The sequence below is a fragment of the Pristis pectinata genome, chromosome 8, assembly GCF_009764475.1.
Source record: "Pristis pectinata isolate sPriPec2 chromosome 8, sPriPec2.1.pri, whole genome shotgun sequence".
NCBI lineage: Eukaryota > Metazoa > Chordata > Chondrichthyes > Rhinopristiformes > Pristidae > Pristis > Pristis pectinata.
Genome location: NC_067412.1, coordinates 26,755,048 through 26,770,056, shown reverse-complemented (window position 1 = coordinate 26,770,056; position 15,009 = coordinate 26,755,048). Strand labels below are relative to the sequence as shown.

Sequence of the window (15,009 nt, the reverse complement as noted above, 5' to 3'; positions counted from 1 at the left end):
TCTAGGGTTGGTCTGAACCTATCTGAGTGGAGTAAAACTAAACAAGACTCACAGATTTTTTTTATTAAAACCGAGCAAATGCCATAAATAAGACATATAAATCCAAATGCTACAAATAATATGACATAAGGTGTTATGCAAAATTACCTAAAATTCTAAATGATGTAAAATACTACAAATATTATAGTACACTATTGTGACTTCTGTAGTTTCTACTTTACACAGCTTTAACCCCTAGGTATAGCAATGACACCCACTCACAAATACTTCACTTTGACTCTGAATTCAATTCACTCTACCAATTAGTTGGAGAAAATTCATAAAACTGCAATTGTTGGAGATCAAAAATAGACAGAAAATACAGGAAACACTCAGTGGGTCAGGTAGCACCTGTGGAGATTGAAACAGTTTTCACAATAAATAGGAAAAGTTATAAATCAAATACATTTCATTTTGCAGAGAAAGGAGGGGTGGAGAGAGCAGAAGAAATATCTGTAATTAGGTAGAGACTAAGAGTGTGGATGGAACTAAAGATAGCAGTGCTGGGTGAAGGAGGGTACGGTGAGTGAGTGAAGGGGTGGGTGAAAGCTTTAATCATAGCTGAGCTGTTTGGCAGAGATGTAAATAGAGAGAGATAAGAGAAAACAAAGCATGCTGAAACTGTGAGGTACAGCTCATGGGAGTTGCCTAAAAGTGAATGCTGGAAGTGCACAGCTGGTCAAGCAGCATCTGTAGAGAGAGGAAAATCGAGGTCACATGACATCTGTTTCATCAGAACTGAGCAGTTCTAACATAAACTAGGGTAGGTTGGTTATATAAAACTGTTGACTTCAGTGTTGTGTCCTGAGGTCTGTATTTCAGAAGATGAGATTCTGTTCCTTGAATCTGCACAGGGCAAATTAACTGTTAATTACTTCTTCCACCTATTGTGAGTTCATGTTGCACTCCCCTTAGTTCCTACTCCTAACATCTTTTTGGTTGTTATTAATGTTTCTGTAGCATACTTATTTATTTTTATATATTCCTTTTTAATCTAATTTTATAGTTCACTCTATTTGCTTAATTGTTCTTTTAACATTAGTTTCATTTTTACAATTACAATTTTTTAATGAATTTTTTGGAAGCTGGCACCTGAACCTAATTGCTCTTGAGAGGGTGGCGATGAGCCACTCTCTAGAACCACTGCAGTCCTTCTGGTGAAGATACTCCCATGGTGCTGTTAGGGAAGGATTTCCAAGATTTAGACCCAAGGATGATGAAGGAATGGTGATATTTTTCTGCCCAAGGGCACTTGTCTTGTTTAGATATCTAATTTCTGAAAGGCAGTTGGTTAAAGTAGCACTCTTCTCAAACCCTTAAAAAGTTGGAGTATTCTACACCAGGGCCTGTTTTCTCTCTGTGCAGCTGTCCCATTTTTAACCTTTGTAAGGAAGTTTCATTTCTCCAGTCCATGTTTTCATTTGCTGTGAAAGTTGAGTCGGTGTAAACAAGTTGTAACCAACTATGCGTGGAAATGTGCGAAAGAAGACTGACATCCTCACAAACTGTGGATTCTTAACAGGCCCTAATGTCTTACGTTACTGATTGTATTTTTGTCAAATCTTTTTTTTACTATTTATTACAGATAACAAGGTTAATGAAGCATGGTTCATTTCTATTTTATTGTAAATAAAAATATACATTTTTAACACAACATAATAATGTAGAATGAATCAGTAGGTGTATTATCCAAAAAATAAATAGCTGAAAGATAAGGCAACAATGAATATACAAACTCAATTAGAATGGCAATGTAGAATATAGAGAATAAAACCAATATATTATTTTAGACAACATTTTATGCTTCACTCTCGACTCTGGCCAGAATACAAAGCAGACAGAAAAGTGTCTTTCTCTACTTTCTATTATTAATCATAAATGTAATTGGATTTGATAAAACCGTTATAAGTTTGTTAGAGTCAGGCAATGGCAAAATGCCTCATGGCACAGTCCAAAGGTGGTCCACATTTACACTTCCCAAGTTGATAACTGAATAATGATTTGGAGTGGAAACTCTTAATGCTCTTTCTCTCCTTTTCAGTAACAAATCACTGAGACAAATTGTCTTATTGTAATCCCATAATCCCACTGAGTTGAGCTAAATTAACAGAGACACTCAGTTCTGCACTACTGATAGCTTCAGCAATATTATATTGAATAACAGACCTAACGGAATTTGTATTTATGATCAACAGCATCCTTTGAGCTTCTTTGCTGCTGAACAAGTATGGATTGCAAACAGTTGATGGTGATGCCATGACTTCCCAGTGCATGTGATCTGCACATGTGCCAGGATGCAAATACACAAGACAAAGAAAATTGTAGAAGATAGTAATATCCTGAAATAATCCTCCTACAAGGATTGTGAGAACAGAAAATGAATGAAGATCATATTGCAGGATTGGGTGATCTGAAAAGCAAAATATTTAACTTGTTGCTTTAATATAATTGTCAATTTGTTTGCAATCCATTGTTCCCCCTAATCTTATCATAAAATGGTAGAATTCATGGAATGCATACCAAGAACCATTCAGCCCATTTAGTGTGAGGTAGTTCTCCGTAAGATATCCAGTCATCTTATTCCCCTGTTCTTTTTTGCAAGTGTCTATCCCATATCTTATTGATTACAATAACTGAATCTGTTTTCACCATATATTAGGCCCTGAATTCCAGATATCATTTACTGCATGTTTTTTTAAAATGTCAATCCTGTTTCTTTATCTTCTGCTTCATATTCAAAGTGTTGTCTCAAAAGCTGGTTTCAAGCAACTCCAGAATGGATTGTGTATAGGCATACACCTCACTATACATGCCGAGATTGTTAAACCTTCATTAAAATCCATCAGTGAGCTCTGATTCTCTCCAGTTATCAGGTAGAAAGCACAAGTGGGTTGAATCCCAGTTTATAAAATGGATTGTATTGTGATGCTCATCACAGTTATGCAAATGGAAAGCAGGATGCTGTAACTGTTGACTGAAGCGGAGCCAGGCACTGGAAAATAAAACAAAATGGAAAAACATTTTGTTATTAGTTACCTTTGAGAGTTTCCTTCAAATTTCATTTACTATTTTTTAAATTAGATCTTTCACAAATATCATGTCACACCAAAGTTTTCAAATTTCATTATCTCCTGCACATTATGTGTTTAGATGTTTCAAAACCAGACTTTGTCAGCTGGTTCTGTACACAATTGTATTGTGGTTATGTGTGAATGGAAATGATTGTGACTCCAGAGACACAAGAGACTACAGCTGCTGGAATCTGGAGCAACACACAAAGTGCCCTCCGTAGGCCTGATCTGCTGAGTTCCTCTAGTGCTTTGTGTGATTGTGACTCCATGTGGTTTAACCTCTACTTGTGTGTACAAACGTAACCCAAATTATGACATTGTTTTTATATACTTTCCATTATCGTCACATAAAAGTATTAGCCACACCTGGATTCCATCTAGTCTTCTTGTGAGTCTATAGAAGAACAATGTGTAACATGAGACTTACACTCAGGAAAAACAAAGACTCCAATTCCAGCTGGTGATAGTCCTCCTCGTAGACCAATTCCCAGACTTTCCACCTCATCTGGTCTGTGTTTGTTAATCCATCGCTGCACTATTAAATCATTCTCATTTGTTTTAAGGTCATTTAGATTTTCTCCAAGTAGATTACGGATTTCCTCAGCAGTGAGTTGCTGATAGAGATAAGATGGTAGTAGAGAAACATCAACATTATTGCTTCACTTTGTTCTATAATCAGATGTCATAACAAGGAAGGTATCATCAACTCATTAACTTGTGCAAACAAAAATGTACAAATAAGGCAAGGAAGTATGCCATTCACCCCAAACTATGTGTTGACATTTTACCACTCACAAAAGCAAAATGCCCAAATCACACTTGTGTGATTCATTCCATTCAGATCTATTTAACCCCATCTCCTGCATCTACCCATATAATATCTCCCACAACTCTGTGATCCTTTTCTAAGTCACTTTAATTCATTAATGATGCAATTGCAATGGCTACTACTTCATTCCTGGTGTTGCTCTCCTCAGTAGTAAGTATTGTGAAGCACTGTGTCAGTGGTTCTATACATTGTTTAAATTGGGAGCAGTTGGTCTTGGGCTGCAATACAATCAATAATAGGGAGTTGGCTGCTTGTTTTACATACTTCCCATATTCATAATTGAGCTGGAAAGGCAACTGGGTTTCTCTTCTGACATCCTTCATTTAATTACATGCTAGCAGTCTTGAGTTTACTTGGTCCTATTTTAACTTTATTTGAAATATCATTAACTCCTCCTGCAACTTTTTTGGCAGTGAAAGAACTGAAGTTTCTGCTGCATTTCCAAACAACAGGTGGTTTGTGGTGATTAATTTATTACTATTTTCAGAGGCAGTATTTAAAATCAGGTTCATGGAGAATACAATAAAACAGCAAATGTTGCTACAGTACTTCACTGATACTTACTTCTACTTCCACTGGATTGAGTGTCCTAAAGGTTGCGTAGTCCATGTTGATATTTCCAGCAGCTAAGCTCCGTAAATCAGATACTTTTGCACCAGCTTTAAGAGAACAGAGAGTACAGTCTTCTTATTATTTGCACCACAGATTTAAAACTATGTCCCTTAGTAGTAACAGCAAACTTTCACAAAGATTGTAATGGACAGATAATTTAAATAATTCATCAAATAATCATTGTGCCAGATTACAACGTTACTTACAGATATATGGCTTGATGAGGGGATAATAGGCATTGGGATCATTAGCTTGATCTCGGAAAGCAGTTTCTGCAATTCCATAGATTATGTCCTTTTTGGCTTGAGTGCACATGGAAATATTTAATGGTTTGGCTTTCCTGCAAAAGAATGATAGCAATACTTATTTTGTTTAACAAGAACTATTCTAGATCTACAATGCTCTGTATTCCCTTACTAGTTTAACTATCCTGAATTTGAACAGGAAATTCCTGTTCAGACTTTCATGTGTATTCTGGATCACCTTTTTTGCAACTCAGACAAGAGACTAGATGCTCTTCACCTTCCACGTCTGTTCTTGGCAGCTCATGGCATCAAGTTGTTTTCTTTATTGTATGTCAAGTACAGCATTTTTGATCTTGGAGCTTAACTGTGCTTTGTTTAATTCAGTTAGAGCCCACATGGGATACTCAGTTTTGTTGTACTGCCACCAGTTGATGCCAACAAAGCAATTTTATACATTTAACTGAAAGAACAGTTTGGCAGGGTAGTTTTAGACAACACTCACTTTAATTCACTAGGAAGGATGGTTCGAAGATTCTCTTCACTCAGACTGCACAAAGTTGAACCACTAATCGCATTCAACACAACTGCATTCAGCGGCCCAGATCTCTGAAGGTAATTTGAAACAATTGCAATTGTCTGAAAAGAAAGAATTGTAATTTCAGATTATTAGCTTTATATACACAGTGCAGACTTAATTTTCTAACTTCCTATTCATTCTTTTCACATTTCGAATCACTTTGTCAACTATATCAGGGTGTATCAGTTGAACTAGGAGAAACTGCAACTGCTATCTTGTGCTTCCTGAAAATCTGTGACTGAAACAGAAAATGGCAGTCTCAAAATTTACAAATTTGCTTCTTAAGATATAAAGTGACTAGTTCTGCATTTCCAGTAAACCCTGTCGTTGAAACCATTAAGTTATTGCCAGAGCTGGGATTCCTGATGGGTGAAATACATCCCAGAGGTGCTTTGCCCTTTATTCAGCAATCTTGCTGTGACTGACCCCGAAGAACAATAATATCAGGAACAAGAATTGTCAGATGAATAGAATAAATCCCTCTTCCCTCAAAGAAAACTATTTAATGCATCTGATGAAGAAAATGTTACCAATTATTGTACCCCAAAATAAATTCTATTCTAATCCTAGGTTCACTGTCCATCATTTCACAGCAACATTTAAAGAGAATGTTTAATTAGATAGTCAGCATAAAGATTATTGCCAACCATACCGTATTGAAATTTGGACTGTTAGGAAGAACAAGTACAAGGGTATTCGGATCCGTTATATTCCATGTGCTAATTTCCTCAGGTCCATATACTGTGATAATGAATCCCAACCGTTGAATCTCCTCTTGTGGCAGTCCATCGGGATAAATCTGTTTCAAAATTTCAAATTGTATTTAGTCAGTTTAAGTTTACTAAGTTCCAAAAAATGTATATTTTCAACATTTCCCCACATATCCTTTGTTCCCAAATATAATGATGTGATGGAATTATTCTTTCTTTTGTCGTATAGAGTACAGCTCATAACGGTTCAACTTCCTACAATGGCTCACAGCAAATGAGGCCTTAGTCTTTTAGTGACAATTCTAAACTGTCGCCTCTTTGTATTCCATGCTCCATCTAGTTATTCCTTCATTGACGTTATTGGTTCTTTCAGGAATATTTTATGGAATCGCAAGTTAAATTACTCAATACACCAATCAATTACCTAAACTTCCAGGTAAGAAAAAGGAGCAACTGATGTTCCATTAAGTTCCACACAACTCTTTAAGGTGGAATTTGACTTTATTGAAGGTGCACTGGAATTTGATTTAGTTTGATTTCCAACCTGTTGATTATTAATCCTTGACAAATGAGTTGCCATGGAATGCAACTGGTGCTTGGATTCTCAGGGTATTATGAACATTCAGCAGGAAAAGCTTATTTTCATATCAAGCAGATTTACCTCTCCTAATTTCCTCTTTAGAACTATAAGTTGATCTTTGCTAAAAGCAATATTTCCCAGTTGAGTAAGGTTTTTAGCCAGCACTTCATTTTCCAAACAGGCATCCAGCTCCTCAGCTGTATATGTTGTGGGTAGGGTAGGTTCACTGGTTATATTTTCTGTTATGACTTTGGTGGGGCAATCTGTGAAAACAAGCAAATCACTTATGTGAGTAGCATGCCTAAGCTGAAAGTGATGAATGAAACCAATCGGAAGGAAAACCAGACAGTCTTTATTACATAGACACAAGAGATTCTTCAGATGCTGGAATCTGGAGCAACACACACAAAATGCTGGAGGAACTCAGCAGGTCACGCAGCATCTATGGAGGGAAATAAACAGTTGACATTACGGGTCAACTGTTTATTTCCCTCCATGGATGCTGCCTGACCTGCTGAGTTCCTCCAGCATTTTATGTGTGTTGCTGAATCTTGACTACATTTAAACTTTCACTGAAAATACCTACTATAATCAAAGATTGAATACAAGAAGAATGGGTATAAATTAAAATGGACTATTCCAAAGAAAATCAAAAAGGACTCAAATTTAGTCCACGCTGTAATTCTGTTTAGTTTGTGAGTTGATTTGAATACACAAAAATAGTGATTGCTGCATCCTATTCTACCTACAAAAGCCATAGAGTTCACTTCATTTGTGTATGATCAAGGAATGATTTGGAAAATGCTTTTTATGTTAAGGTAGTGTGCGGGGAGGTGGGCTAAAGACTGTTTTGTCAACATATGTCAAATGTCATTGCCTTTCAGCTGAGAATATACAGCTCAAAGCATTGGGGTGTTTGGCTTTTCTGCACAGCTCTTCAACTTGGGAGACGGGGATTGTGGAGCAGTAATTATGCCACTAAGAGATTAAGTCGTATTAACAGGTCAAGAGATTTTTGTTTATGCTATTCTTTCATGTGAGCAAACTAACTTGTTGATGCTGTTAAGTCCAAATCAGTAAATATTTTACTTAAGTGCTGTGTACTTACCAGTGGCACGTTTTACTCTATTTCTTAACAGAATCAACTTGCGACTTTGTGACTGGTTCTCACTGAAACTCTGTAGAATAGAAAATTACATTCTTTTAATATTCATTATATATCGTACTAACTCTAGGGATAAAGCAAATCACAGATGCTTTTGGTGCACACCTTTCACAGCCAATGAACTTGGGGAGAAAATTCCATTTAGATGGGTTCTATTGTGTTTATACACAGTGTCAGGGCATTAAACCTAATATATCACATTTCCTTGCTGCTTATCACATCTCCCATTAAATGTTGTACAATAATTTTCATCAGACTGATTTTGGCAATAATGTGAACGTTCTGATTTATCACAGAGTTATATTCGCTCTAGTTGAACACTCAAAGACAGATGTAAAATGTCCTCTTCATGGAGAGGTCACAGCATGGAAACAGGAGCTATGGCACACTGAGTCCACGCTGACCCATTTACGCTTATCCTGCATTCATCCCAGATTTCTTAATTCTCCCCACATTCTTATCACCTCCCCTCAGATTTTACCACTCACCTACACACTAGTGGCAATTTATTGTGGCTAAATGACTTAACAGCCTGCACAACTTTGGGATGTGGGAGGAAACTAGAGCACCTATAGGGAACCCATCCAGTCATAGGGAGAACATGCAAACTCCACACAGACAGCACCCAAGATCAGGATTGAACCCTGATCTCTGGAGCTGTGAGGCAGCTACTCTACTAGCTGCACCACTGTGCCGTCTCTTATATAAAGTACAAAAAATGCTGGAAAGTAGGTCAAGCAGCATCTGTGGAAAGAGAAACAGTGAAAGCTTCAGGTACAAAACCCTTCATCAGAACAATAACTGTTTCTCTTCCCACAGATGCTGACTGACCTGCTGAGTGCATTCAGTTTTAATTTCAGATTTCCAGCATCTGTGATTTTTTTTCTTATTCTATATAAACAAAAATTCTCTTACCAGCTGGACATTCAAAGTGATCAGAAAAAAACCTGAAAACAAGTATCAAAAGGATAGATTAAAATCCCATAAATCAGCTGATAAACAAAACAGACTCAATCCATATCTCAGCATATAACTATGCATACCGGTATTATTAAGTTTACATATCACAAGCATTTGTCTATCAGAAGTGCCTTCCATGAGGTGTCACACGTTCCAGGGGACAGCCTTTCTATGGAAGGAACATTCATTGAGGCAGGTCTCTAGATCATTTGCACCTGCATAATGAGCAGTACCAATGGCTCAGCGGATTTACTGTATGGGCCATTCTCCTTGCTGTGGGAGGTACACATATTTCTTGTGTTTTAAAGGAGCTGTGTGCCAAAGCCCATTTAACTGATTGCCTGGGAATTGCCCGTTTAACTGATTGATTGCCTCAAGGACAGCTCCTTAAGGTACCCAGCACCATTACATAATCTACAACTGCTTACATTTAACATATTCTTCAAGTTTATAATTTGCATTAGATTGCTGATATTTTCTGAGATCATACAACAGGAACTAAGGACTGACATACCAATAGTGATAATTGACATAATCTTCACTGCATTGGAATTGGGCAACATTGTTTTCTTCATTGTTGCTTGTCAAAGGTGATCCAAACGGGAAAAAGTTCTGTAAGAAGGCAAAAAGAATCTTGATTATCAGACAGACAAGTGAAATGGAAATATCTTTTACAGACCAATAGAAAGCTGCTTGAGAAACTACTGGCCTCCAGCTGAGTGTTTCCAACATCTTGTATTTCTGTTTATCAGCACCTTTTCTTGGCTGCTTGAGACTTAAGGTACATGGAGGGAAAGACTTGAGAAAAAATATTGGAAATGTCTGGCAGCATCTGTGGGTGCATGTTCATTATAATAATCTGGTGTCTGAACTGATGAAAAACGCTATGATGCTGGAGGAACTCAGCAGGCCAGGCAGCATCCGTGGAGAAAAGCAGGCGGTCAATATTTCAGGTCAGGACCCTTCTTCAGGACTGAAGACAGGAAAAGGGGAAGCCCAATGTATAGGAGGGAAAAGCAGAGCAGTGATGGGTGGACAAAAGAGGGGAGGTGGGATGGGCACAGGGAGGTGATAGGTAGATGCAGGTAAGAGATAGTGATAGACAGGTGTGGGGGATGGGGAGAGCAGATCCACCAGGGGATGGGTAAAAGGTAAGAAGAAAGAAGGAAAAAAGGGCTAGGAAAGGGAAGAACAGAAGAAGCATGGTGGTGGTGGTGGGGGGGGGGGGCGGTGGTTTGTGGGGAAGGGGGTGGGAATTACCTAAAGTGGGAGAATTCAATATTCATGCTGTTAGGCTGCAAGGTTCCGAGACAGAAAATGAGGTGCTGCTTCTCCAGTTTGCACTTGGAATTCTCCTGGCACTGTCATATCAGTGATAGTGTGGGAGGGGGAGTTGAAGTGACTGGCAACGGGGAGATGCAGGCTGTGGTTACGGACAGATCTCAGGTGTCTGAACTTCTTGGAGCCATGCCCCCACAGAGTTGTGTTTAAACTGTTTGCACATTTCGGTATTGTTGAGATGAAGGGTCAAAAGAGAAATGTAGGAGGGAATGCTACATGCAAGGAGCATAACTCAACTGATATTCCTTCCGGTGATATTAATGGAAGTTTAAAAAAATCTAATTTTTGACAAGGACATCTTCTACCTACTTTGCCAATATGATGCTAACTGATGCCTTGGGCTGTAGCTTTACTGATTATATCAGGCATATTAAAACCAGAAATGCAAATGTAATTAAAAATTACTGCACCTCCCTTTTAAACAGTACATCTTCCCCACATCTTTGAAAAACTAAGGTTTATTTTCCATTAGTTACAGTGGGCATTTGACAAACATTTGACAATGTATTATACAATTCTATTGCAAGGACTGTTTTGAAATAAGTATTAACTTTTGGACAGATGCACATGAACATAAGTATTAGGAGCAGGAACATGCCTTCTGGCCCCTGCTCTGGCATTCATTAAGGTCATGGTTGACCTTCCACCTTAATGCCAATTTCCTGCACTAAGCTCTTAATTTTCTTAATGTCTAGAAATTGATCAATCTCTGGTTTGAATGAACTCAATGACTAAACCTCCACAACCCACTGGGGTAGAGAATACCAAAGATTCACCATCCTCTGACTGAAGAAGTTTCTCTTCATCTCTGACCTAAATGGCCTCCCCTTTTTCTGAGACCGTGATCTCCAATTCTAGACCTTGTATCCTGGGGAAATATCCTTCCCATGACCAGCCTGATGAGTCCCATTAGAATTTTCTAAGGTTCAATGATATCACCTTTTATTCTTTTAAACTCTACTCAATCTTTCCGTGTTCAGCAAATTCCAGGAAACAGTCTGGCTGAACTCCCTCTATGGCTAGTATTTCCTTTTATGGATGATGCCAAAACTGAGTATGTCATTCCAGGTGCATTCTCACCAAAACCCTATATAATTGTTGTAAGACATGCTTATTCCTGTATTTAAATTCTCTTGTAATAAAGGTCAACAGATTATTTGCCTTCCTAATTGCTTGGTGTACCTGTACATCAGCTTTCAGTCGTTGTGTGCAAAAGAAAAACCAGGTGTCTATGAACATTTCGCAATCCGTTACTATTTTTATGAAAAAAAAGCAGACACATGGAGACGCACAGGAAATCTAATGGGTCAGATGTTCCTGCAGCAGTGAACAGCTGATGCTTGCCACTCTTTACCCATGCTTGCCATCCTTCTGCTTGCATTTGCCAATTGCCTGCTTCAACTGGACCTGCCCTTACTGTGAGCAGATGCCTCACCAGAACTTCCTCAACAAAGCTGGATCTAACCTGATTTGTGAATCCCTGCACAACACAGGACCTTCCAACTGTAAATCCCACAGAAGTGCCTTGACTATGCTATTAAAAATTAAATTATGAAAAACAGAAAATGCTTAAAATCAATTAACTACATTTAAATTAAATGTAAATTTCCTGAAATTTCATCTTCCTCACAACCTCTGGTCTCTTTTGAAATGAATGGAGCCACTGAACCTGCAGATTTCTCAGTGTAACTGTTGGAAATCGGCAGGAAGTTCAAGCTCTGCTGCTGGACTGCAGTCAGACAGACTGCTTCAATCAGCAGTGAGGAAGTTCAGGACTCCCCCACTTGCTTGCTCAGAAGACATGAACTTTCTTATAAACACAGAGGTAAATTCAAGCAATTCTTCAGTCGCCCAAACAAGTCGCAACAAAGTCATTCCAAAGCAAAACACTGCAGATGTTGGAAATCTTAAATAAAATCAGAAATTGCTATAAATACTCTGCAGCTGTGGAGAGAAAAACAAGAGTTAACATTCTGGGTCAATGGCCTTTTAAAATGCTTTAGATGAAAAATTGAGAATTAATTGTTTCTCTCCCCACTGATGCTGCTTTACCTGCTGAGTACTTACAGCATTTTGTTTCATTTTGTATCAAATTCAACCCGCCACTGAAATATATATATCTGACATCAATGTGACGAGAAAGTTACTTAACTGTAAAATTTCTCAAAATCAATTCTCCTTCATTTTATGTTTAAGTTGTTAATCTTAAATAGAGACCATTTCAAATAATGAAAACTCACCTCTTGTCTTGTGTGAAACCTACTGAGCACTGCAGAACTAATCTGCAAACAGACACTGACAATTTATACCTGGCTCCCCTCCTGCAGCCTATTCTTATGCTAAAATCCAGGTGTGGCATTTATGTTTTTGGTAACGTATTCTGAATTCTAAACAAAAATTAGATCAGTCAGTGCTCTTGACATTAACATCCAGAAGGATAATTCATGTATTCAGGCTATTGGTATTTTCAGCACTCAGAGCTCAGCAAGTTCACAGATCTTGGTGCAAGGTGTGTAAACAAACATTCTCTTCATTCCTTTCTCAAAGGTTACTCATTTTAAATCACTGTTCTCTACGTGAGTCCATTTAGCAACTCACATGCATCTTACATAAGTCTCCTGTGCAGGTAGCCGCCCTTTTACCAGATGAGCAAAAATACGAAGTAAAACACTGTTTTATCCAGTGATTCAACTCATTTCCATAACATTAAGCTCCATCATGTCTATAACGCACAGACATTGTCATCTGAACTTTTGCTTCAACTATTCTTTGTGATGGGATGTTTCATATTTGTGCCTCTCTTTGGTAACATGTTGAATTTTTAGAGATTATGTGGAAACATCTTTATACATTTACCTTAACAGACCCCTTCACAATCTTAATCTCCATCAAATCAGCCTTCTTTCTAGATTATGGGAGACCAAACTTTTAAACAGTGGTCATGGTCTCATCAAGGTTGTGTACAATTGTAGTCAGATGGCTTTCCTTGTATACTCAAATTCTCCTGCAAACCATTGGCCTTCCCAAATGACTACTAAACCTCCTTTGACTTCAGTGACTTGTGTACAGGTTACTTTGAATAACATTTCCCAATCTCTCAGAAATGATTACTTCAATTTCTGAGAGGATGCCGATGGAATTGAACATTATGCAATCAACAAACATTCCCATTTCTGACCTTGGAAGGTGGGAAGCAGCTGGAGATGGTTGGGCTCAGGACACTGCACCAAAGAACTTCTTCAGCAATGTTCTAGGGCTGGGATGAATGACTTCTAACTTCCTTAGTGCAAGGTTTGCTCAATAATTCCAGCTATTGGCAAGTATTTACCTTTGATGTAGTTGCCATTAGTTTTACCAGGACACCTTGATGTCAAGGGCAGTCATTCTCATCTCACCTCTGAAATCTGTTTGGACTAATACTGCAATGAGGTATGCAGCCAAGTTGTCCTGGAGAAACATCAGTAAGCAGAATGTTGGTGAGTGCCACTTGATAGATTCCATCACTTTCCTATTGATTGTGAGTAGAGTGATTATCTGAGTATCAGTGAGATTGATTTGTTAGAGTATCAGTTAGATTGGCCAACTGAGTCCATGCTGACCATCAAGTATCCATTAACAATAAACCTATTTTGTACTTACCACATTCCAATCAAATACCCCAGATCCTACCGCTCACCTACACACTACAGCACTTCAGAGTGGCTAATTAACCAACCAGCCTATGCATCTTTGGGTTGTGGGAGGAAGCCACTGCCACCCAGAGGAATCCCACACAGCCACAGGGATAATGTGCAAACTTCCCACAGACAGCACCAGAGGATGGGATTGAACCTGGGTCCTGGAGCGGTGAGGCAGCAGCTCTATTAGTCGCACCACTATTACATTTATTTTGGACATTAAGGCAAACAGAATAGAACAAAGGGTGTCACAAGAGAGACTGCTGGAAATCTGGAGCAACACACACAAAATGCTGGAGGAGCTCAGTAGGTCAGGCAGCATCTATGGAGGGAAATGAACAGTTGACATTTCAGGCTGAGACCCTTCATCAGGACTGGACAGGAATTGGGCAGAAGCCAGAATAAAAGGGGAGGGGAAGAAGCATGATCTGGCAGGTGATAGGTGAGTCCAGGTGAGAAGGGGAAAGGAGGTAGGTGGGGGGGGGGGGACCGAGGTTAAAGGCAGTGATGTAAGAAGCTGAGAGGTGATAGGTGAAAGAGGCAAAGGGCTGAAGAAGAAGGAATCTGTAAGGAGAGGACAGTAGGCCATGGAATAAAGGGAAGGAGGTGGGCAGGTCATGAGGGTGGGGAGGGGAAGAGAAGGGGCCACAGGAAAGAGGGAAAACAGAGGGGAGGGGTTACCGGAAGTTAGAGAAATCAATGTTGATGCGGTCAGGTTGGAGACTACCAAGCCGGAATATGAGGGGTTGCTCCTCCAACCTGTGTCTGGCTTCAACGTGGCAGTAGAGGAGGCCGTGGACAGACATGTAAGTGTGGGAATGAAAAGTAGAATTAAAATGGCTGGCCACTGGGAGATCCTGGCTGTTGTGGTGGATGGAGTGAAGGTGCTCAACAAAGCTGTCCCCCAATCTGCGTCTGGTCTCATCGATGTAGACGAGGCTGCATCAGAAGCACCAAATGCAATAAATGACCTCGATGGAGTCACATGCGAAGTGCTGCCTCACCTGGAAGGACTGTTTAGGGTCCTGAATGGTGGTGAGGGAGGAGGTGTAGGGGCCGGTGTAGCACTTTGTATGGTTGCAGGGATAAGTGCCAGGAGGGTGATCGGTGAGGAGGCACGAGTGGACAAGGGAGTTGCGGAGACAGCGATCCCTGCAGAAAGCGGAGAGGGGAGGGGAAGATGTGCCTGGTGGTAGGATCCTG

At 39.2% G+C, this 15,009-nt stretch overlaps 1 protein-coding gene across 1 annotated transcript; it reads right to left on the bottom strand.

Moving 5' to 3' along the window:
* Positions 1–1,642: 1,642 nt before the first annotated feature.
* mslna (mesothelin a) lies at positions 1,643–12,522 on the bottom strand. The gene is made up of 11 exons (XM_052021795.1): positions 12,370–12,522; positions 9,303–9,400; positions 8,744–8,775; positions 7,772–7,841; positions 6,745–6,926; positions 6,026–6,172; positions 5,299–5,432; positions 4,758–4,891; positions 4,504–4,598; positions 3,538–3,724; positions 1,643–3,031 (listed from the first exon to the last, which is right to left on the bottom strand). The coding sequence occupies exons 2-11, from the start codon at positions 9,361–9,363 to the stop codon at positions 2,943–2,945; spliced, it is 1,131 nt and encodes a 376-aa protein (XP_051877755.1). The 5' UTR covers positions 9,364–9,400; positions 12,370–12,522; the 3' UTR covers positions 1,643–2,942.
* Positions 12,523–15,009: the final 2,487 nt, after the last annotated feature.

Excerpts from the sequence above, each read along its gene's own strand:
- mslna (XM_052021795.1), bottom strand. The coding sequence starts at position 9,363 with ATGAAGAAAACAATGTTGCCCAATTCCAATGCAGTGAAGATTATGTCA. Across the intron at positions 8,776-9,302 it reads TATGTCAATTATCACTATTG|GTTTTTTTCTGATCACTTTG; the intron begins GTATGTCAGTCC and ends ACTTGTTTTCAG. Across the intron at positions 7,842-8,743 it reads TCACTTTGAATGTCCAGCTG|AGTTTCAGTGAGAACCAGTC; the intron begins GTAAGAGAATTT and ends TCTATTCTACAG.